The sequence below is a fragment of the Cryptotermes secundus genome, unplaced genomic scaffold (assembly GCF_002891405.2).
Source record: "Cryptotermes secundus unplaced genomic scaffold, Csec_1.0 scaffold459, whole genome shotgun sequence".
In the NCBI taxonomy this organism is placed as follows: domain Eukaryota; kingdom Metazoa; phylum Arthropoda; class Insecta; order Blattodea; family Kalotermitidae; genus Cryptotermes; species Cryptotermes secundus.
The window spans coordinates 471,465-494,709 of NW_019743154.1; the positions used below are offsets into that span (position 1 = coordinate 471,465).

Genomic DNA, 23,245 nt, shown 5'->3' on the forward strand with positions numbered 1-23,245 from the left:
ATATGTGGTGTTAACCGACGTTTCGGAGGAACGTCGGTTAACACCACATATACACGGTGCCAAATCCCAGAAGACTGCTTTCTTCATAGTCACCGCCGTGAAAGCCTCAAATCTTACATACTGTAATGATGATTAGCTTTGCAGGACCCGGGAATATGAAGACAGTAGTTCAGCTGTAGATTCCACGTCAGATCATTTAGATGTGAGAGTATGTGGTTTGATGTAACGCAAAACAGATCGGGTATCTGAACCCGCTAATGAATCAGTCCTGCGCAGCTCAACACATTTTACTTTTGGAGTGCAACAGGAGTTGCCCTTTCTTACTAGCCGAATGCAGAGATAAGGACATCGGTGGATTCCTCTCGCCAGCGGTCGAGAAGAAACGTGGGTTTTGGCTGACCAGAGCAAGTCATCTTTTTTTTTACCCTTGGCACTACAGCCCCAGTGGGCCTAGGCCTACCTCCATGAACTCCGTTCACTTCGGTTTTTCTAGATCTTACACATACGGTAGACTCCTTGGGCGAGTGATCAGCTCGTCGCAAGGCCTCTACCTGTAGACAAACACAGAAAAACGCACACAAACATCCATGCCCTGAGTGGGATTCGAACCCACGATCCCGGCTTCCGAGCGAGCGAAGACAGTGCATGCCTTAGACCGCTCGGCTACCGTGACCGGCGAGCAAGTCATCTACAAACATTTATTTCGTGGATACCGCCCTGGACTCGAACCAAGGAGCAATAAATTGGACAAGAACATTGGGCACATCATATGTGAAGATACACTTTTTCTTCCGGAGTACTCGACATAATGAAACAAAAGAAAGAGATAGTGCCAAAATTGTACGATGCCCATACATTCGTCAACTTGTGTTGTCTGTTCTACCCGTGATTCTGTTCCCTGTGAAAGAACAGTTTTTGACATTGTCATATGCAGACTGTTTTGAGATTAGCCTTGTAGTTTATGGATCAAAGCCACTAGCATGTCTGGAATTTTATTTCGGGAAATGTTTTGAAATGTCAGAATTTTTTCGATTTCATTAAGAAAACAGCGGGATGCTGGAAGACCGAGGAAAAGTGGAAAGTACAGAAACACCTTGAGCTTTAAAGGAACGGGTCTTCAAGGCCTAATCCCTGTTTGTGTTCACAAAGAAATACGTATGATGTCGCATGCATCTGCCCCTATAATAATTTTTTAAGTTGATGGTTTTCACTTTTGGTGTGGACGTCATATCATTAATTCCTTGTAATTTGTAATTCCACCATGGCGGCCTTGTGAACGTCTGAAGTGCCATAGACAATTGTTCCAGTAAAGCAGCTTTTCTGCAGTGCTCAACAAACTATTGGTCACGCGAAATGTCTTTAGCTTTACATTTGGTGCTGGCCGCTAATTAGCTGTTTGAGGTGGATACGAAATTTGGCATGAGTATAATCATAAATGTGTTAATGGTGAAAGTGCGGTATTTTGAGGTTAGGTTAGACATCATTCAAGTAGTTGGGGTTTCTCTCTCGCTCCCACTTTGGAGCATAGGGCTGATTTCTCAGTTTCATGATCATTTTACAGACGGTAGGACTCCTTGGACGGGTGATCAGCTCGTCGCAAGGCCTGTACCTAAACACAGACACAGAAAGTTGAATCAAAGTTTCATATGCAGATTTTAATTAAGATGTCAAATCGTTGTATAATATTTAACTAGTGTGACGGACCAAAATGAATAAAGTTAAACTAGTAGGGGTAATTTTGCAGAGAAATAGATCGCCTAGTTGTGTGATTTTAATTTGTAGCTGATAGCCCGTATATGTAGGGTAAGGAATTATTGAAGAAAAGTACGCGTCATAATTACCTCACAGATTTTGTATTACTTCGATTAGCAGTTAGATGTATATCGGGTAACATAACGAGGAGCTTCATAACTTGTACTCTTCGCCAAGTATAATTAGAATGATCAAGTCAAGGAGGATGAGGTGGGCAGGGCATGTACGAATGCGGGAGAAGAGGAATGCATATAGGGCATTGGTGGGAAAGCCAGATGGAAGAAGACTACTGTTAAGACCAAGACGTCGGTGGGTGAACAATATTAAAATGGATCTTAGAGAGATAGGATGGAATGGTATGGACTAAATCGATGTGGTTCAGGATAGGGACCAGTGGAGGGCTCTTGTGAGCACACAGTGAACCTTCGGATTCCATAAAACGCTGGGAAGTTCTTGAATAGCTGCACAATTGGCGGCTTCTCAAGAAGGGCTCAGCTCTATGAGTGAATGTGTAACATTACGTGGCATTTCAAAGTGATTCATTAATACTGCCTCCACTCAGAGCGGGTATGCAAGTAGTAATGGTACAGCTTTGCGATTTCTTGCTCGATGAAGGTTCTGTGGCATTGCTGGGGTGGTTATGTAATGTGTCTAAAGGACAGAATTTGTTTGGTGCTCAGGTATCGTGTGCCTGCTTCTCATATGGGCTGTATTGCAGGATGTCGTGATGCACCAGACTTGGCAGGCAAATGCCACTAATGCACACGTTGCTTAGCAAAAGGTGTTGTCACTGTGCTGTCTGTTATAGACTTGGAGTCGTTCAGGGTAGCAGCATGTTAATAAATGTAAGCAATTGATGCCTTTGTGTTGTTAAAAATCATTGGCTTCTTATTTTAACTTCATGTGAATACCTCAGCAGTACCATTAAGATTGTGATAGCTTTTAATTGGCACCAGCCCACGAAATGTGTATGATGGCAGATTGAACTTCGAACGCTCTTACTTTGATGGCCAGTTATAAACAGTTCATCTCTTGGGGTTTAAAGTTCTCAAGGGATGACAGTAGATTACTGCCTTTTCGGGGGTGATTGTTCTTTGGTAGACAGGTAAGGACATTTCGGGGCAACCTGTAGTCTCCATATTCAAGATAATGCCCAAAGCAGCATATTCATATCTGCCAATCTGCATGACGTAACATCCCAAAATGAAATAATCCACAGATTTTGTATACTGCAGGTACTTAAAAGGAGCCGGGATAGCGTGGACGGTTAGCCACTGGCTACGGGCTGGACGACCGAGGAGTCAACAATTTTCTCTTCAAATCCTCCAGACTGGCTCTGGGGTCCACCCAACCTCGTATCTAGTGGGTACAGGGGGCTTTTTACCCGGGGTAAAGCGGCCGGGGCGTGAAGCTCACCTCCAACTATTGCCGAGGTCAAGAAAAACTGGATCTATGCATCCACTCCCCATACGCCTTCATGGCATAGTGCTTAATTAGTTAAGCACGGGGAAAACGTGCAGGTACATAAATTCAGTGCTTGACAAATACAAGTATCCTGTCACTGTTGCGTCGATCTCCTTGCTGTACACTTCATGATCAGTTTGCTTTGATCGGCCTTGGCATTGTTACGGCATGAGAATATTACTAGAGGCGCACAGAATTTAGCCGAAAGCCCAGATTGGAAGGACATTAAGGAAACCTAGATGTAAATGGGAGGACAGCATTAAAATATATGGTATGGTATGCATGTGTGTGTAAAGATTCAATTTTTTAAACGTCGCGTGTATCGAATATTCCTCAGATAATGGCTACTATCCAAGTAATATTGGTTTAATGGCTTGATGTGGCTCAGAATATGGCTCCTTTTGTATAAGGCGGTGACTATCATCTTCTGAAGGATTCACCTCCGTAGGACTACGGGAGAGTACAACCACCGCGTAAAGATTTCCTATATTTATTCATTACTTGGAACCCAAAAGCATTCTAGTGAATTTCATCTTAATACTCCAGTGACATCGTCACATAAATTCTTGGCCATTCGCCTGCAAGAAAAGAACGTGATGTACAAAATTTGATAACCGCATTGAAACGACTGAGTTTTTAGTGAATACAGATTCTCCCTTTTTACTGCACCCTCATCGCCCGTGGCTGTTCCTTCTGTCGTTAGCTTTGATGTCTTAGCTGATCGTCCCTGAAAGCCCTTGGGCCAGGAACTGAAAATTGCTGATAGATGGCGCACAGTGAAGTGTATGCCTTTTTATTGCTGTGTATCAGATGCACCGTTTTAAGACTCACTTGTGTGGGTAATTTAACATCGAAATTCCTCAAAATTAGATGACACCCAAAATGAAATGGTAGTTCGATTTTGTCACCATCGAAGTGAATGCGATATTAAAACGTAACGTATTCATTTCATGATATATGTGTTACATGAGGATTTTTTTTATTTCTAGTGGGGTGTGAGTGAGTCCCTTATACTGCGGCCACCTCTGGCCTATTGTACCAGCCCCAGATGACAGGTGAGGGTGATTGTGGAGGAATTGGTGGAATGAAGATTGGCAGGGGAAACCGAAGTACTCGGAGAAAACCTGCCCCAGCGCCACTTTGTCCGCCACAAATCCCACTTGACCAGACCCGGGATCGAACCCGGGCCTCCGCGGTGGGAAGCCAGCGACTAACCGGTTGAGCTATGGCGCGGCCATACACGAGGATTTAGTAGCATTTGGTAACACTAGGTAGGAAGGGAGAATGGATATAATTTTCCCGTTGAAAATAGTAAAGATACGCATTGCGCATGACTGTTGTAAACCGGATGTTATGTTAGACACGAGTATCATGTCAATGAAATTTAACACTAGGACGTTGTCCATATTCTCAGTTCAGCGGGACATCATGTGTTGTAAATTGAATTGCGCGTCACGCATCTTGTAGCAAAAGATACTAATTCCTCGAGTAACCAATGCGCGCGGTAGCGTAGTTGGTTGAGGCACTAATGCTACAAGCCGGAAGTCGCGAGTTCAAGTCCCGATGAGGTCGTTGGATTTCTTTTTTCAATTGACCCAATCGTTCCAGCCGCACTGTGGCCCTGGGGTCGACTCAGCCTCTAACAGAAATGAGTATCAGAAATATTGTTGGGGGTAAAGGGCGGCCGGCGCGTAAGGCTGTTAACCTTGCCGCCATCTATGAGCCGATTGTCTAGAAAATGTGGGAACCTCGACATCTCACAACTCTGTTGGTCTCCACAGCCTGTTACATGGATACCTTTATTTTTTATTTATTTATTTATTTATTTTTTCAATTTAGTGACACCATAGAATAAAGCGGGACCGTTTTTCCTGCAACTGGATTTGTCTCGCTGGAGTCTATTTTTGGAAGGAACGGTGTGTCAAAGGCAGTCGCATAAAATTAGAAACCTGGCACAAAGTAAAAAAGCATTTGTGCGATGTACTTCAGCAGCACAGACTTGCCCACAATTTCGTGAAATAAGATGAACCTCCTTTTTTCCATTGAAAGAAAGATTCGGGGTTTGGACACTTACAGTTGTGTTAACATTGAGGTTAAGAATGTTTGTGGTTATTGTAGTGTGTCCGTAGTTTGGTTAGGGGCCGTCTCTATTCTAAAAACGAACTCGAATGCAACATTTTACGGCAGAATTGAACATCTCGCCTGTTATTCGATATGCATTGTTAGTCCCTTCGTCACCCTTTGTAAAAAAAAAAAAAAACATAGAGGCTGTCCGCTTAAACTTCGAATATAGCTTGAATCTGTAACCCTTTCCTCCCTATGTAACGGAACGTATATTGGAAATATTTAAAACTAAGCTAACAGTCTCAGGGGTGCATATTGAATGGTTATTAGCAAAGCTGCAGTACATGTTCTGAAATGAAGGGCACATAGCGTCGAATCTAATTCAGTTAGCGTTACGTCTGGATTAGATAATCGGCATGCTACACTAGAATGAAGACGTCTGTAAAAGAAATACATATGACAAATTTTAAAGAATATGTTTACATTCTTTTCTGAATAAAAATAAGTTCTTAATTAACTAAATCATAGAGTTGAGCGCTTCTTGAGGAGCCGCCAATTCTGCAGCTACTCAGGAGTTTCCCAGCATTATGGAACCCGAAGGTTCATTACCGTGTTCACAAGAGCCGTCCACTGGTCCCTATCCTGAGCCAGATCAATCCAGTCCTTACCAGCCCATCCTATATCTCCATTTTAATATTGTCCACCCACCTACGCCTTGGTCTTCCCGGGGGTCTCTTTCCTCCTGGGTTTCCCACCAATATCCTATATACATTCCTCGTCTCCCCATTTGTGCTACATTCCCCTCCCACCTCATCCTCCTTGGCTTGATCATTCTAGTTATTCTTTGAGAAGAGTACAGGTTATGAAGCTCCTCATTATGCAGTTTTCTCCAACCTCAGTCGTTCTATGTGAGTACCAGGCCAGCACGAGCCCAATGTGACCGCTGCCTTTAGAGCAGATTGTTAATGAGCACTCGCAAGTGCTACTTTCGAATCTGTGTCGGAGCCCGGAAATTACGACTGTGATTATTTTTCCCGAATTTTCGAAACTGAATTCCGGGATAGGATCTTGAAATGGGCGACAACTAATTCCTTCACAGCCCTCAGTTCATCTTTCTAGTTTTTTACCTGTTATTGGACGCAGAATAATCTTTGCAATTAATACAGTGTCGTTAAATAATCGTGTGTCACTTTCGGATACCAAACCTGTGGTGAAAGTAACTACTTTCGGGTACGTTGTTCAGAGCCCCAGAATAGGCCTGGGGTCCACTCAGCCTTCTGGGGTACTGCGGATTAAGTGATCGGAGTGTGAAGTTGGCCGCTTACTTTTGCTGTGGCTTTGTATAGTACGGCTTTCCTTCGTCTTATGCCCCGTAGTACATCTTGGGTATGGGGACATGAAAGGTAAAGTTGTCCCTGTGCTTAACTAATCAAGCGGTTAGTCGCTGGCTTACCACCGCGGCGTCCCGGGTCTGGTCAAGTGGGATTTGTGGTGGACAAAGTGGCGCTGGGGCAGGTTTTCTCCGAGTACTTCGGTTTCCCCTGCCAATCTTCATTCCACCAGTTGCTCCACAATCACCCTCACCTATCATCTGGGGCTGGTACAATGAAGTGGCCGCAGTGCAAGGGACTTAGTCCCACCCCACTAGCAATTAAAAAAATAACTAATCAATCACTACGCCATAAAGCCGTGTGGGGTAGTGGATTATAGAGCCATATTTTCTTGACGTCAGTACGAGTTGGGTGTGAATGGTCAACTTCACGCTCCTGCCGCTTTACCCCCGGGAGAAAAGGCATAGGGGCACTCTGTACATAATGAACCATAATGTCCGGATTTGAATTGAGACCTTCCGCCATCCCCCAGAATATCGGCAGCATTATTGGACGTTGGATGCAAAAGCAAATCCTGGTACCTCATGAATTTTTTGTATAGTGTACTGGCAAGCTCTGCAGCGGGGCAGTTGCAATGTAGTCGATAGCAATATTGCAGCATATAACTATTCTGGTAGCAACGGAATTATATTGCAATAAATGTTTCTCTGAATAGGCTTTGCTGTCACTACAGTAAAAAAAAAAAGTAAAGGTATCCCTTTAACAGGCGGTGGAGGCCCATAAGGTTATGAGCTGTTGAGGCTCCCACATTTTCTAGACACTCGGCTCACAGATTGTTTTGAGGTCAGCCTTACGCGCCGGCCGCCCTTTGCCTCCAGGAATATTCCTGGTACTCATTTCTGTTAGAGGCTGAGTCGGCCCCAGAGCCATAGTGCGGCTGCAAGGATTAAGTAAATTGAAAAAATCCACCTCATCGGGATTCGTTCCCGCGACCTTCCGGCTTGTACAATAGTGCCTCAACCAATTACGCTATACACTGAAGCCGTGTTGCTAGAGTTACATCTTCCTTCTCGTAGGAGCAAACTGCCCAGAAAATTGACCCAGATCTCTAAATGCTTTCCAGAGAAATGTTAATGCCTTGTTAAAATTTGGTATTTGATTTTCGGGTTTTATTTTGTAACTTCATCCTATGAGAACGGAAAAGGAAGTGGGCCGAATCATATGTTTATATGTTATTTCGGATAGAATTATGGTTTTATTTATGCACCCTATTATTTTTTGCCTTCAATTTACAAATGCTTATTTGGGTAATTTCATTGTTTTGGTGTGTAAATGTCGAAGAACTGTACATGTTCACCTCATGATTCCGACCGAAGACAACCAGGTACATTCTGAACAACGGAACCTTCAGTACGAAAATGTAGAATTATCTTAGATTTCGATGTAATTACGTAATCAACAGTATCTTCGTGGAAGGCCGATTGTTGCTCAGGTATTCACATTCTTCACGATCTTCCGTGGAAGGCCGATTGTTACTCAGGTATTCACATTCTTCAGAATCTTCTGTGGAAGGCCGATTGTTACTCAGGTACTCACATTCTTTAGAATCTTCCGTGGAAGGCCGATTGTTACTCAGGTATTCACATTCTTCAGAATCTCCCGTGGAAGGCCGATTTTTACTCAGGTATTCACATTCTTCAGAATCTTCCGTGGAAGGCCGATTGTTACTCAGGCATTCACATTCTTCAGGATCTTCCCTGGAAGGCCAGATTGTTACTCAGGTATTCACATTCTTCAGAATCTCCCATGGAAGGCCGATTGTTACTCAGGTATTCACATTCTTCAGAATCTTCCGTGGAAGGCCGATTGTTACTCAGGTATTCACATTCTTCAGAATCTTCCCTGGAAGGCCGACTGTTACTCAGGTACTCCTTCAGAATCTTCCCTGAAAGGCCGATTGTTACTCAGGTACTCACATTCTTCAGGATCTTCCTCCAGTGGTTAAATTAATACAGACCCTGAATTTAGTTACTTGTTTTTTGCTCCTTATAATCGGATGATTTTACTCATTTACGAGTCTCGAGACTGGGAAGGCTCAAAGAGTTTGGACGTTAATATTAAACGGAATCGTAAATTTTAATTTGAGATGGAAGTTCTTCAGGATTATGTTCAGTGGCTCTGTTACGGCCGAAAATCCCATGCTTATAGGCACGTAACAGTTGGAACTGATAATCCATACCTGTGTCGCGATTGTCAATCGTGACTCTAACATAGCTTAAGATTATTTATTTCGTTGGTAGGCGTTTCTGTTTTTCGACATTAAGCAAATCTTATTCTAACTATATGTTAGAAAATAGTCTAAATTGGAGTTCTGACTGTTCCGCTTGTAAACAGCACACAAATCTTAACTCGCGTTTATAGAGAATGGCCTGCAAGACACCCTTTCAGACACCTTCAAATCTGCATCAACATTGGTGATCATGCATTAGTGTATTATCTTTTTATCGGTATTTATATGCAGCATTGTACAGAAGTTCCATAAAGAAGATAAGCATAATGTGACCCAGTAAACATTGTCCTCGTCAGTTTTTTTAGAGCAAAGAACTTATATTTTTTTATTTGTAGAAAGTGGTGCTGTTATCATGTTGCAGTGGTAGATTGGGGAAGCAAATAGAACTCTCTGGGTGTAAAACTATCGTCAACCTTTGATCAATAGTAACACTTATCGGTGTTAATTGCAGGAAGTGGTGTTGAGTTATAAACATCACGCATTATCAACACCTTCACCCCGGCATATTTATTCTTTTTCATTAGGAAAAACTTGATGTTAACATCTTTGGATTTTTCCTTTATCTCTAGTCCTGGCTTTCATCTGTCCACCTGAGAACTGGGAAGGTAGGAATCCACGTTTTAGACTTTATCACGACGACGACGACGACCATGATGGTAATTATCTGGATTCGAATCACGATGGATGGGTTAATATTCCCAGCGTGCACAGAAATTCTGTTATCTTACCCATAGAATGCCAGGCCCTCTTGCCTCTTTACGCATTCTCTGCAACATAGTAAAGAATGCCGTGTGTGTAGGTCACGTCTGTCCATCCGTGCCTTAATATCAGAGCCTAAACCGCTTCACAGATCCACTGAAAGTTGTTGAGAAATTAAGATTTTCAGCCATACTGATTGTTAATGAGGTCTAGTCTGTATAACGACTGGCTACTAGCTGGACGTCCGAGAAGTCGCAGTTCGAGTCCCGATAGTCAAGAATTTGCACTTCTCCATGTCGTCCAGACCGGCTTTGGGGGCCACCCAACCTCCTATGCAATGGGTGCCGAGGACTCTTTCCCCTGGGAACCTCCAACCAATGTCAAGGTCAAGAAAATGTGGATCTATACATCCACTCCCACATACGTCTTCATAGCCTAGTGCTTAGTGAGTTAAGCACAGGGACAGCTTTACCTTTTTGTCCATAAACTGGTGAAATTCGATGCGGGAGACTTCTCACTAATAGGCATTACATTCTCACATTTTTAAGTGTTGGCGGACTTTAAGGGACGCGGTTGGTAATTCTGTGTACTTCATTATGGAGTATATAACCATTATAATCTTGTTTCTTCCCAACATTAGGTATAACTTTAAAGCAAAGGTGGGATAGTGTCAGTATCGGTAAATGTTCCAAAGTATCAGAAAGCAGGAAACATTGTTTCCTTGATGTTGAAGAACTTGTAAAATAAATAAAGAATTTGCCCAGTGTTCTACCGTGCAACCTGTAAGGTGCTTGCGCTCGGCATGATTCCAGGAGTAGCCTGTCTTCCCTGTTGTCAGGTTGGCTTTCTGCCGTTTGGGGGAAAGGAGACATGGCTGCGTAGACGCTAGCATAAGCGAAAACTAAAAGGTAAAAAAGGCAACATTGTCCCTGTGCTTTTAGTACCATGCCATTGTGTCGTATGGAGGAGTGNTAAGTAAAAATTATTTTCCTCAAGGTAAACCGCGGTCGCTTCCCTTTCACATCGTCCATGCTTCGGCCTACGGTAATCCAAACGTCCATATAGTCACATTAAGCCTCACAAAGGTTTGGCCTTTGATAGGTTTAGTGACACGTTAGCAAAGTTGAGTGGTGCCGAAGCGTCATGAGCCCATATAGGGGATGTGGAGGTGAGCGCCCATATTTATCCTCGATACTAGAGGGGAGGTGACCGGTCAGGTTTACGCTCCTGCCATTTTAGCCTCCAGAACGCATTAGGTGAGAGATAAGTAACGTAATCCCTGTCACTGGCCGTGGAGGCCCATAGGATTCTGAGATGTTGAACTTCCAACATTTTCTAGAGAACCGGCCCACAGATGGCGGTGCGGTTGTCAGCCTTACGAGCCGGCCGGCCGGCCGCCCTTTACCCCCAAGCATATTCCTAGTACTCATTTCTGTTAGAGGCTGAGTCGATCCCAGGGCCAGAGCCGGGCTGGAAGGATGAGATAAATTGAAAAAATCCACCTCATCGGGATTCGATCCCGCAACCTTCCGGCTTGTAGCATAGTGCCTCAACCAACTACGCTATCGCGTGCCCCCTTAGGTGAGCGGTTAATACTTCATAGCCTTCTGGACATGGAGGCGAAGAGAACTCCGGCCGACTCTTGTAGTAGTATTAGACGTTGCAGAATCCGTTCTTTATAAGCGTTTTAGGAACAGTTGCTTTTGTCTGTCCTGCATCATTCAAATTCCAGTTCAGGGCATCTTCCTTCGTTCAGTAGTGGAAATATTTCGATGAGATCATAATCGACAACAGGGGGCACAGACCAACATGAGCCTTGACTGTCAGAGAAATATGTAGTGCCAGCGAGCCAGCAGAAACAGTGGCCGAGCGTCTAAGGGAGTTGAAAGTCCGCAGCCAAGGTGACTGCAGACCCGACCGAGCGTGGTTGGTTTTCTTGCTTTTGAAGGACGGAAAGGACGCGCGAAACAATCCAGAGAAAGAAAGAAAGACGGCCCTGTTTTGCCTTCACCTTTATACGACATCGGTAAGGAACTTTTATGGAGGCAAGAACATAGCGAAGAAATTTACATGATGCTGGTAATCATTGCCCCAAATTCCTTGGCGTTAATCACCTTCCTATACTTCCTTTGTCTGTGGCATTGTGTCTGGTGCGCTCATTTTATTGGTGAAGCCTTAAAGAAGCGTAAATGTAAATAAAATAGAGCCAGAATAAGTGGGCGTTTGAGAGCTCAGTCGGTACAGTGACGGGGTGGACGGCCCGGGTTCCATTCCCAGAAGTGCAAAAATTCATTCTCGAAAGAGTCCAGATCTACTCTGGGACCAACACAGTCTCTTATACAGGGGTGTTATTGGGGACTTTCCCCGAGGGGTATAGCGGCAAGGGCGTGAAGCTGACTACTCAACTATAGTGCCGAAGTCAAGAAAGGTGGAGCTATACCTCCACTTCCCATATGTCTTCATGGCATAGTGCTTTACTAATTAAGCATAAGGACAACTTCACTTTTTTACCTCTTTAGGTCAGGTTAGCTTTCCGTCCGTTAGTTTTTATGTTGTGGATTCTAGCGCTGGACTGTCTGGTGCCATTTCTTGTTTCTCTTTGTTTCGTTCTTTGACGAACTTTCAAGGCCACGGTCACAGTACGTCGTAGGTCGTTCGTATTGACAGTAAGGGCGTGCTTCATAGTTCACCCTTCTTCAGTTATGTGTTCGCATCGTTGCCTTCTTTCACCCTGTTGTTTCTCTAGTGCTGTTTATCGATACTGTTTCAGATGCAAAAGAGTAGGCTTATGATATAGTCAGCTTTATTTTGATATTGTCTAGTTGAGTGGGCACTAGTATTTTAAAGAGTTGTCTGCTTTCAATACCAGCATTGTCTTTTTCGTGCTTTTCCTCAGAATTCCCATGCAATATTTAAGATAATCTGTTATTTCTCCTTAAGAGATTTGTCACTACTTTCCATGATACTTCAGCCTTTATTTTGTTCTCAAGAATATTGCCTGGTTTTCCTTTTGATTAACAGCATTTATAAAGTATGAAGAGGTACTTACTTTTATGCCACTGTCTGTAAACTTCCGACGGTTTGTCTCTTGTAAAGGTAAAGTTGTCCCTGTGCTTAACTAATTAAGCACTACACCATAAAGACGTAAGGGGGAGTGGGTGTATAGATCCACATTTTCTTATCTCGGCAAAAGTTGGAGGGAAGTGATCATCTTCACGCCCCGGCCACTTTACCCCCAGGGATAGAGCCCCCCGCCCCATTGGATAGGAGGATGGGTAGACCCCAGAGCCGGTCTGGACGACGTGGAGAAGAGGATATTCTTGTCCCTAGCGTCTGCCTACCGTTATAGCGACGGGTTACGAGCTGGACGGTCTGGGTTCGATACCCGACAGTGTGAAGATTTTTCTCTTTTCCGCAGCATTCAGGCCGGCTCTGAGGCCCGCCCAGCTTCCTTTCCAGTGCGTACCGGTGGCTCTTTACTCGGGGGTAAAGCAGCCAGGGCGTGAAGGTGTCCATTCACTTCTATATAGTGATGATGGTGGAGCTATACCTCCATGCTCCCATATGCTTTAATGACATAGTGCTTAATTAAGTACAGGAAAAACTTTACCTATACCATTACAATAAGGAATGCGTTTAGAAAGCCTACCTTATTTTGATGTTCTTGTATATGTTCATCAGTGTGCCAGACTGTTTCGGTATTTCGTATTACAGAATTAGCTTCCAAGTTGGTACTTTTGAAAATATCTCATTGTAGCCATTATCGTCATCATTAGCTTCGCAGTTTGGATTCTGTTGATCTGTTCCAGTTCTAAATATGTCGTCACAATAAAAGAATTCTGTGGTTTTAGTCCGAAAGCGAACTATACCGACCGAGCGACCGCCGCTTGTCGGCGAAGTTAGTGCCAGCTTTAGCGGATAGAGGGTGTCGCGTGGTCAGCGCAGCGAATTTTCTAGACCGGTGTCATCACAATATGGTTTCAATTTTAAAATCTCTTGACATTGTCATTTATACTTCGTTACAGGAGTATAGGTAATATTTATGATATTCCTGCCCACACAAAACTCTTTCCAGCAGGTGTGTCGGCACATGTGTGCCATCTTCATGTCTGGTTTTTAGTTACATTTTTCCTGTCATGTACGCGTACTTTGCTGAAATATTCCATCTAAACCATTGCTGATTTTTTCTCTTGTTAAATGAGAATATGGTGACCAGTGACCACTTATAGCGTATTTTTTCTTTCATAAATTAAGGCTGAGGCAGGCCTCAACAATGGCACCCTTCAGATATAATTGAATGCTTTTAAAGATTTGTCTTTGGTGCTTACTGGACACTGATTTCTATATTTGTTTCAGGTTGCAAGATCAAGGCTTTGCGTGCCAAGACGAACACATACATAAAGACTCCAGTGCGAGGAGAAGAGCCAGTATTTGTTGTGACTGGGCGCAAAGAAGACGTGGCCAAAGCTAAACGGGAGATACTATCAGCAGCAGAGCATTTTTCACAGATCAGGGCATCACGTAAGAACAACTTAGGCGGTGGGGGTCTGGGTGGTGTAGGGGGGAACTCAACAGCGCCTCCTGGGCCTCCAGCAAATGTTCCTGGTCATGTCACAATCCAAGTCCGCGTTCCTTATCGTGTGGTGGGCCTGGTGGTGGGTCCAAAAGGAGCAACCATCAAACGCATCCAACATCAGACACACACCTATATTGTTACACCTTCACGTGACAAAGAACCAGTGTTTGAGGTGACAGGTTTACCGGAGAGTGTAGAGACTGCAAGGCGGGAGATAGAGGCGCACATTGCAATGCGGACTGGAAATGGAACCGTAGCAGGGAGCTTGAGTAGTGCAGCGGGACTTGCTGGCACACTGTTAGGTAGCGCTGGTCTTATCGATGAGTCTCCGGACTTGTTGGCTTCTCTTTACAAATCAGGCCTTGGATCGCTGTTTAGTTATCTGGATAACAGCCTGGCACCCACCACGCCTGCTTCAACTACTGGTCTTGCAGATGGATCCATGCCCATCTCCTTCCCTTCCATGACGTCATCAACTGGCAGCACAGGCGCCTTCTCTTCATCTGGATCTTGCAGCTCCTCGTCTAGTTCATCGGGCTCCGGTGGCCAAGGGAGTCGGCTTGGAGACTTGGTATCCATCTGGAATGGCAGTCTGGATCGTGATGAAGGACTTGGAGAATCCCCATCATTTGAGACAGCCACTGCCCCTTCCAGCATCTGGTCATTCCCATCAGGCGGTTCATCTGTTCCAGCAACACGACCGTCGCCTGCAGCATCTGTTTCACCCACAGACTCACTGACAAGTCTGGGAAGTTTGGGAGGACTAGTAAGTGGCAACAGTGGCGGGGCTGGTAGTGGCGGTCGCCGTGACTGCCTTGTTTGTGGAGAGAAGGAAGTGGATGCTGCCCTAGTACCATGTGGGCACAATCTCTTCTGCTTGGACTGTGCCAATCGGGTGTGTGACGGGGATGCTACTCCACTCTGCCCTGTCTGCCAGTTGCCTGTAGCACAGGCTATTCGAATCTTCTCCTAAGATAGAAGAACAAACAGCAGTATGCTAGCATATTCATTTCCATTTATAAGGTTGTTCTTAACACTATTTGCTCAGGGAATCCAGAATTCCTTGATTCACTGCACACCATGTTGGTAGCACATGGGGTTAAGAACACATCATTCGGAGACATGGGCTTTGACAGAATGTATTGGTGCCAGTGGGGTCTGGATAAGAAGAAAATTTTTATACAACGAAAGAGTAAATTAAATTATTTAAATCTATATTTTATGTTAAATATTTTTGTTTGAATGTTTAGTTTTTGAATGTATGGAGTGTGATTTTTTCCCTTGCCCCAACACAATATTTGGGTACATTCTGTGGAAAGCAGGTCTCTGTCATTAATAATAAAAATAATAATAATAATAATAATAATGCATGCCACCGCCCCCACCCCTGCCTCAGCACATTAATAATGTGTGGGGAAATTCATCCAAATCAAGAGTGCATAATATATTAATAATATTAATAGTATCACACATTTTAAGAGTATTATAAAATATTTTAACGAGATTTAGATTTTTGTATTATGTGTATGTGTGGATGTGAATGTAGATAAACATAAAAAAATTAAAAAAGACATGTTGACTAGAAACATCTCTTGTGAGATTTTCTTTTATTTCTTATATTCTTTTGTGGGGAATTCTGATTAAAATAGTAGGCAATTCTCATTATTTAAACTATGATAAAACTAATATAAAAATAACAGCAGTCAGTCAGACAGAGGACAGGGTTCCACTAGCTCTGGCTGTGATTCTTAAAACTGCCATCGGCAGCGCTGATGTTGCGTTGCGTCCTCCATTCTTAAAAGCGGCTGTTGCAACCGTTCAGTATCCAAAGGGGGGCAGGAAAATCTGGTGATTTAATTATGATTAATGTTATGTATTATTACTATTATTATTACCACTCAACATCCTTGCATCATCATCATTACTGTCATCGACACCTTATCATAACCATTTTTGTCTTAACTATTATAGCATTGGAGGTAGAACGTCAAACTGAAGGAGTCATTCCTTGTTATTGCCTGGATATTTATGAATAGACATATCCCTTGTTAGCCGTGTTGCTTGTTCTGTTTTCATGTGATATAGCCATAAGTTATTGAAAGAGTATTATGAAATTATTTATCTAGAATATCCTTACATTTATTCTCATAAGAAATCAGGCATTGCTGTAGGTAGTTAAGTATTGCACATCACTTGCCAAGGCTACTTTCTTTTATCCATGTGCAGTTCTGTGGCGATGACTTAGATCCAATAATATAAGCCTTCTGACATGACTGACAGATCTTTGGCTACATACATGGCATGCACATTACGTAAAAGAAAGCTAATTTAACAAGATAAAACTGCTCAATTACTTATGGATGACTCCCTTGATCTAAATGGATTTTACTCTCCGCATTCCAGAGAGGCGGTGAGGAGATTTTTGCATACTAATGTTGTAATTGTTCTCTATCTCAACTTTTTCTTTTATATATATATATATAATATAAATAATAAACTAAATAATTGCCACCCTTGTCCTCTGCCTGGCTGAGATGTGGCGTGCCTCACAGAAAGTTTCAGTATTTGATTTTATTATTATAATTATTATTGATGTTTAAGAAATGATTGTATATTATTTTTTTGGCATGTGTGTAGCTATAATGGTGTAAGATTTATTATCAAAGTGACAACAAAGGAGAAAGGAAGTTCACCATAGTAAATGTACAATATCTTTGTTTTCCTTCATGGTAATTTAAACATTTTATTTTTTTACCTTTTTCACGATAATTATTACAGTAATATCTAATACTTGTAAATTAGTTTTGGGGTTGGTTGTAAATATTGCAACTGAGACAGTACATATGAACAGTTGTTCGGCATTACTTCTATTTTAAGACTTGCACAGAGTTGTGTTACTGATGCATACAAACCACTCCTTGTGCATATGTTGGGATATTATGAAATATTTATTATTTTGACTATGAATGCAAATTTTGAAATTAAAAGTTGCATGATTTATTGCCAGCCCCTGGAATGATCCTTAGCATGATAGACAAATTTTGCATTTTTCTAGATAAATTTCAACTATAGGAACAATTGCAAATGGTATACTGTGGCAAATTCTTTCTCCCCTTGATGAGTTTGCACAATATTTAAATACATTCAGAGTAGTAGTTTAGTGTTTTTCTATTTTATTATGATCCTATATATATTATACTATATATTATATATGATGTAGCTATAAAGAAATATTAGTGACACTGGAGAAGTTATTTTTTATGTTAGTCTGCTCAAAATGTGACAGGCCCAGAGTGAACTTTTCATTTGAGACTGCAGTGGCCATCTTGGATTCGATTTGAGTTTTGAAAAGCTCTCGTTTTGTCTTCCTAGGGGTCAGGTTGAAGAAAGCCTCCATTGCATTTTTCCTTTTAATTTTCAAATTTCCTTTAGTTTTTAGGGAGAAAGTTGGAGGTATCAAAGAGAGTTACAGGATATAATGCATTTCTTGTTTCTTGAAGCAGTTGCAGAATTAGTTTCCTTTGCAAATTTGTTTTGATAGCAAGGTAGATAAACGTTAATGGAGGGAGGTTGCATAAACAAATGTTGGTAGACCCATGGATAGTGCTGCTACTTTCAAATCAAAGTGTGGAACTAGTTTCAATGCAATAATTAAAGGCAGGATCTTTGTATGCAAATAATTTAATTTAAAGGATAATAGATGTTTTAAAAGAATTGTTGATGGTTCAGTCATCAAGTTTCTTAAAAGTGTTACACTCCTTTTTGTTTGGTCTGTCAACAAACCAGATCTGAGGTATTCTGTCAGCTTGATTGGGACAGAAAGTTGTGGTACAGAAGGTTCTCCAGCTCCACTTCGATTATAAAAGTAATACTAATAGAGAGGGTTGAAAGGGATGGATTAAAACTAAATGCAACTAGCTTTTGACTGAAGAGGTGTCAACATTTAGCGTTGTTATTCTTAATGTGTAAAAATGTCCAGGCCTAATTATATATTATAATATATTTAAAAAAACTTTGAAATGTTACGTAGTGTTTTCCAGCTTGGATGCACAAAATATACATAACATTTATTTATAATAATATAAATGATAAATCTTAGACATCTGATTTTGTTGACTCCTTACCAGAAGCAGAGGACTGACTTGCTGCAGCTAAGGGAATTAGCAGTTTATGGCTTTACAAGTGAATCACCATTACCACGTTCTGCCTTGCAAAATTAATATTGAAAACCAACATTTTTCTAACTCTGAAAGCAATAATTACATAGTTGATGTTGCAGCAGTTTGGTCTTTAGCAACTGGTATCAAGGAAACAGAAAAAGAACCTGCTCACCATTATAATAACATTATGAATTTAAACAAATACTTCTATTTAGTGTGTTCTTTGTGTGTGAATGTGTAGGTTGTTAACAAAGAAGTATCATAGTGTAGGTCTTGTGTTTGAAAACCTGGGCTAAAAGTCACAATATGTGGTCACACAGTTAATTTACAGTTCACATTCTTGTAGAATATTATATTTAACTACTTATAAAAACAAAGCATTATAATATGAAAGGTGTTTGATGGTGTCCTGTTTTGTCATCAGCGCACAAACTGTCAAGAGGATGGTTTCTGAGGGCAGTGGCATAACAAGATAGCTGATGCTATTAACTTCAAGCTGCTTAACTAACTTATGTTTTTAAAACAGTTGCACCAAGCCTGGTTTTAAAAACACAAGATCAACAGGAATTATGCCAAGTGTTTTGTATTGTAACGCTGCCTTACAACAGGGGACAGGAAATTTTGAAGACCTTTTTGCTGTTGGCTAGAAAAAATATGAAAATGAGACCTATATGTATCATATGTATAACTGTATGGGTGAAGTGTCTGAATAGATGGATATGATGCCCAGTTAATCTGCCTCTTGAATTCAGCAGGTATTAAAGTAAAGAAATTGGATAGTCACGAATCACAACTCATGTTCTTAAATAACTTACCGATCACAGTAATCCCACCGAGAAAACAAGTTTTTTTTCACATGTCTTCTTGTTTTCCAAGTCAGTGAACACACGTGACTACATCCACATGAAATTGTTTCCTTCCCTGTTTATTGCAGAATGGCTGAAGTGTACTGAAATATTATAGTAAATTATATTTGTTTAATCTTGAAATTCTATTACATATTTCCCTATTTTTTAATATTATTTGCTTCTATTCCTTCACATTAATTAGCACAGCAGCAAATACACACACACACACATACCCATATCAAAGCTTTACTGTGATTTGAAAGACTGATTATGTGTTTTTTTGAAAAAAGAAAGATAGAAAAATAAAAAATGGGGAAAATTTCCAATGATTGTGAAAAGAGGGAGTTAAGGATGCTCCTCACAGCAGTGGTTGACTACATCTGCTATGATGATATTAACAGCAGCCTCATTTTGCAGTTGTGTCGAGTACATTTTAAAAACCTTAATATTATAAATAAAAGTCATAAATAAAAAATCCGCCAACAGCAAAGATGGGTCAATTCTCTTCTGCTTTAATGGCCATTAAAATACCATTAATATTTTATATTTATAACAGTAATAGTTATATTTATACTATTCCAATTTTGACAAAAATACTAGCATGAAACTAAGCAAACAGTCTTTTTTGAGGAGTTGTGCATAACCAAGAAATGTTACATTTTCACAACACCCTAGATACTCTTTGACCACATGGATAGAGTAACAGCTGAGGCAACCCATGACTATACTGAATGTAACACTTAGTGACTCTAGTGTTCTCAGAGATTAGATGTTGGTGTAATAATCACAGCTGGGCATATTTCCTTGCCTAACATGAACTTATGTAACTCCATGTATAGTTTCCAAAGCTGGGAAATCAGTAGAATAATCAGTAACTGTCTTTTATATCAGATGATGGAGGGAGAGGTCAGTTTGTGGACCATGGAGTTGCCCAGACTCCATGAACTATGCAATAATTTGGAATTTTAGAAAAAGTATATGCTGTCAGTAGCATTTGACTGAACATTTGTCAGTCCTGATTTGCCTCTGCTCTCCTGGTGTAGTATTTTCCCCCTCATGATTGTACAGTGCTGATGATGGTAATTGTAGTTTCTTAGTACATAACATAGAGCAGAGTATGAATATAAAGCAATGGCTTATGTGTTTTTGAGGTGCATTGTTGTGGAAGCAAATTTTCTTGTTCAGATTTAATATAATTATGGAATTGGAGACATGTTTTTGTGTAGGAAACAGTATAATGTTTTTATTCTTGATTTTTATATATATATAACTTTTTCAGAAGCAGTACTACTGTTAGGTTTGGGATGACACTCGAAATTTATGGTGAACTTTTTTGAAAAGTTTGTATTGTGTGTGCGTGTATGTGTGTATATATGTGTGGACATGCACAGTGGAGGGAAAGATAATAATTCTGAACCATGGATACTGAAATGAGTCGGGTGACAAACATATGTACACAGTGAAGGAAGTCCCAAACCTGGCAATGTTGTTTATCTCTGAATTTTGTAGTCTATGTGATCTGAAAGTTGCACCACACTACTTCCAGTCGGGCTTCAGGAGAGCCCACAAACCCCCTCTGACCCATGAACCAATAGAGTTTGCTCAACGCCCCTCATTTCCTCCACCATTCCACTATGCAATACTCTCAAATGCTATTTACAATATATTTTCAATCAAGGTGTAAGACATGGATCTTGTGGCCAGTTTGTACTCAACAGTATATTTGGGGTGGGAGGGGGTTTGAGATATTGCACCCCCTCCATATAGGAGTCTCTGCTGGATTGGAGGGTAGGCATGTGCAACTTCATGCATTGTTGTGAGCGTGGTAAAGAGTGAATATGTCTTCATGGTATAAGTAACATATATTTACACTCGTTCACATATAGAATAACATTAATCTTTCATAATATATCTATCAATTACCACATTGAAAGTTATTATTCCCCCCCCTCATGCTCAGTATAAAGAAAAAAGTATTTGCCCTTTTTAAACTCAAATCCAGAACTATCAGGGTTGTGTGTGTGTGTTTTAAATATTTTACAAAAGTTTACGTATTTAATGAAAAATGTTTAAGGATCATACATAGGTTTGTTTATTTGGAGATGTGTTTATACCCAAAGAGAATAATAATATACTCAGCCTAAATATCTAGATAGTTCCATGCAAAATTCTTCACATATATTTTTATTATACATGTTTTAATGTGCGTAAGATAATCTTTGAACAAATGTATTTTGAAGTTCAACATATTACCTCCTTTTTGGGTAAAAGAGTACTTAAATAATGTATGTTAATTTTTTCATGTTTGCTGATATTTTATTTTTCAGACTTGTGAATAAATGATTCACTAGGAATGATTCTCTAGAAAATAAATTGTATTTGTAACTGAACTTGGTGGCATTTATTTTATTTAGTTTTATAAGATTTGAAGCTTTTGCACTAACAGTATACAGTGAAGCCTTTACAGGAAATCAGCTAATTAGCTTCCGAGTTTCAGAGACTGTTTCCATCATCAGGAGTTGCTGTAATAGGTGTCTTAGTTCATGTGCTATATTCATATACTGAGGAACTAGTGGTAAGCAACATGGATTATGGGCACTGACTTCCTCTGCTGTCCCGAATGGAGTCCTCCACACTGGGACAGGGACACCATGGAATGTCTGCCTCTACNCACTACAAATTGACACAGCTGATCGCCTGATAAGATTTCGTTGTTAATTTTTGCTTCTTTGAAATATGTTCCCAGTCCTTTCTTAGATTTGCATTCTTTTAAATGGAAGTTACCAGATGTCTGAAATAATTCCTGCCATTATATGTATACCTCTTTGTGTACAGAATCTGCAAGGAGCCTTAAACAATAGCATCATATTTTGGAAGAACCCTTCTTTCATATCAGGCTGTAACTCGAAAAGTTAAATCTGTATCTCTAGAAATCAAGACTGTAGAAGACTCATGGCTGCTTTTAAGATGGTGCTGTGTCAGAGATAGTGATAAATGTCAGATCCATTGAAAGTCTTTGGAACAAGTTTCATAGACTTTCTCACTTGTTTTGTTTTGATGATATTCAGTTAAAATTGCACCTATATCCCCTTTGCATTTCCAACAAGTATCAAAAGGAATTTAGATTGGGTAAATTGTCAAAATTTAAAAGCAGTGGTATGTATTTTGTCTGTTCTTAAAAGGATTGACAGTTTTCGAGTTTTGAATTGACAGTTACCATATACAGGTGGATATAACCAAATCTGAGAGCCCGCCCAGTTTTAAAGTTTCGGCATCATTCCTGGGGTCCGTTTTCAAATTGTCTTCCTACTCAGCCTTAGAGCCCCTTCTTTCCGGGAGACTGTCTGCTCTGTCCAAGCTCCATTCCTCACATTTTTACAATCCTGAGTATTAGATTGTATTTCAAACTGACCAAATTATTGAGACGTTATCAGGTCCATGCAAAATTGTGTCAATATTCTCTTAAGGTTAACTTCATATGTAGCGGATTATGACAGTCTACTACTAATCGGATTTTCTGCATACCTCATGCTGGAGACAGAGTATATCATCTGTAGCCGTACAGAAAACTTGCAGTTTAGTTAGGAGGGAAATATTGTACAGTATTCTCATTGGGCTTGGTGTACCCATGATCTAATTAAGCTAATCAAAATATCTAGATAAAATCTATAGAAAAGTCCTTACAGATGAAAATGTATCTTGTGCTTTTCCTGTTCATAATGGTCTGAAAAGAAGACATGCTGTATCGCCGTTAATTTTCTTCTTTGCTTCTGCGTACGCCGATAGGAAAATGAAAAAAATGTTGAAATTGAAGGAATTGTTCGACACTGATGATAAGTTATTGGGGAAACATAAATATCGCAAAGAAAAACATGCTAGTAAGGAGGTTTGTCCAGAAGTAAACGCAGAGAGAACTAAGTAGGCTTATTTGCTGATGTCTGGTTACCGAAATGCAGGAAAAAATGTTGCAAAGTTAGACTATTTGAGGTTAAAAGAAAAAACAATTCGCTTAGTGGGGGTGGAGTCCAACTGGGTCCACTCGGCACGGAGGCCTCTGGCCT

The 23,245-nt window shown here is 40.8% G+C and overlaps 1 protein-coding gene across 1 annotated transcript in view; it reads left to right on the forward strand.

Annotated features, from left to right (window-relative positions):
- The window catches only part of LOC111873867 (RNA-binding protein MEX3B), a 36,711-nt gene extending 15,574 nt beyond the window's left edge, over positions 1 to 21,137 (forward strand). Inside the window, exon 2 of the mRNA XM_023868907.2 lies at positions 13,957 to 21,137. Within this exon, the coding sequence (XP_023724675.1) occupies positions 13,957 to 15,149 (1,193 nt within the window). The 3' untranslated portion in view covers positions 15,150 to 21,137. The remainder of the gene's footprint in view (positions 1 to 13,956) is intronic.
- The last annotated feature ends 2,108 nt before the right edge of the window (positions 21,138 to 23,245 follow it).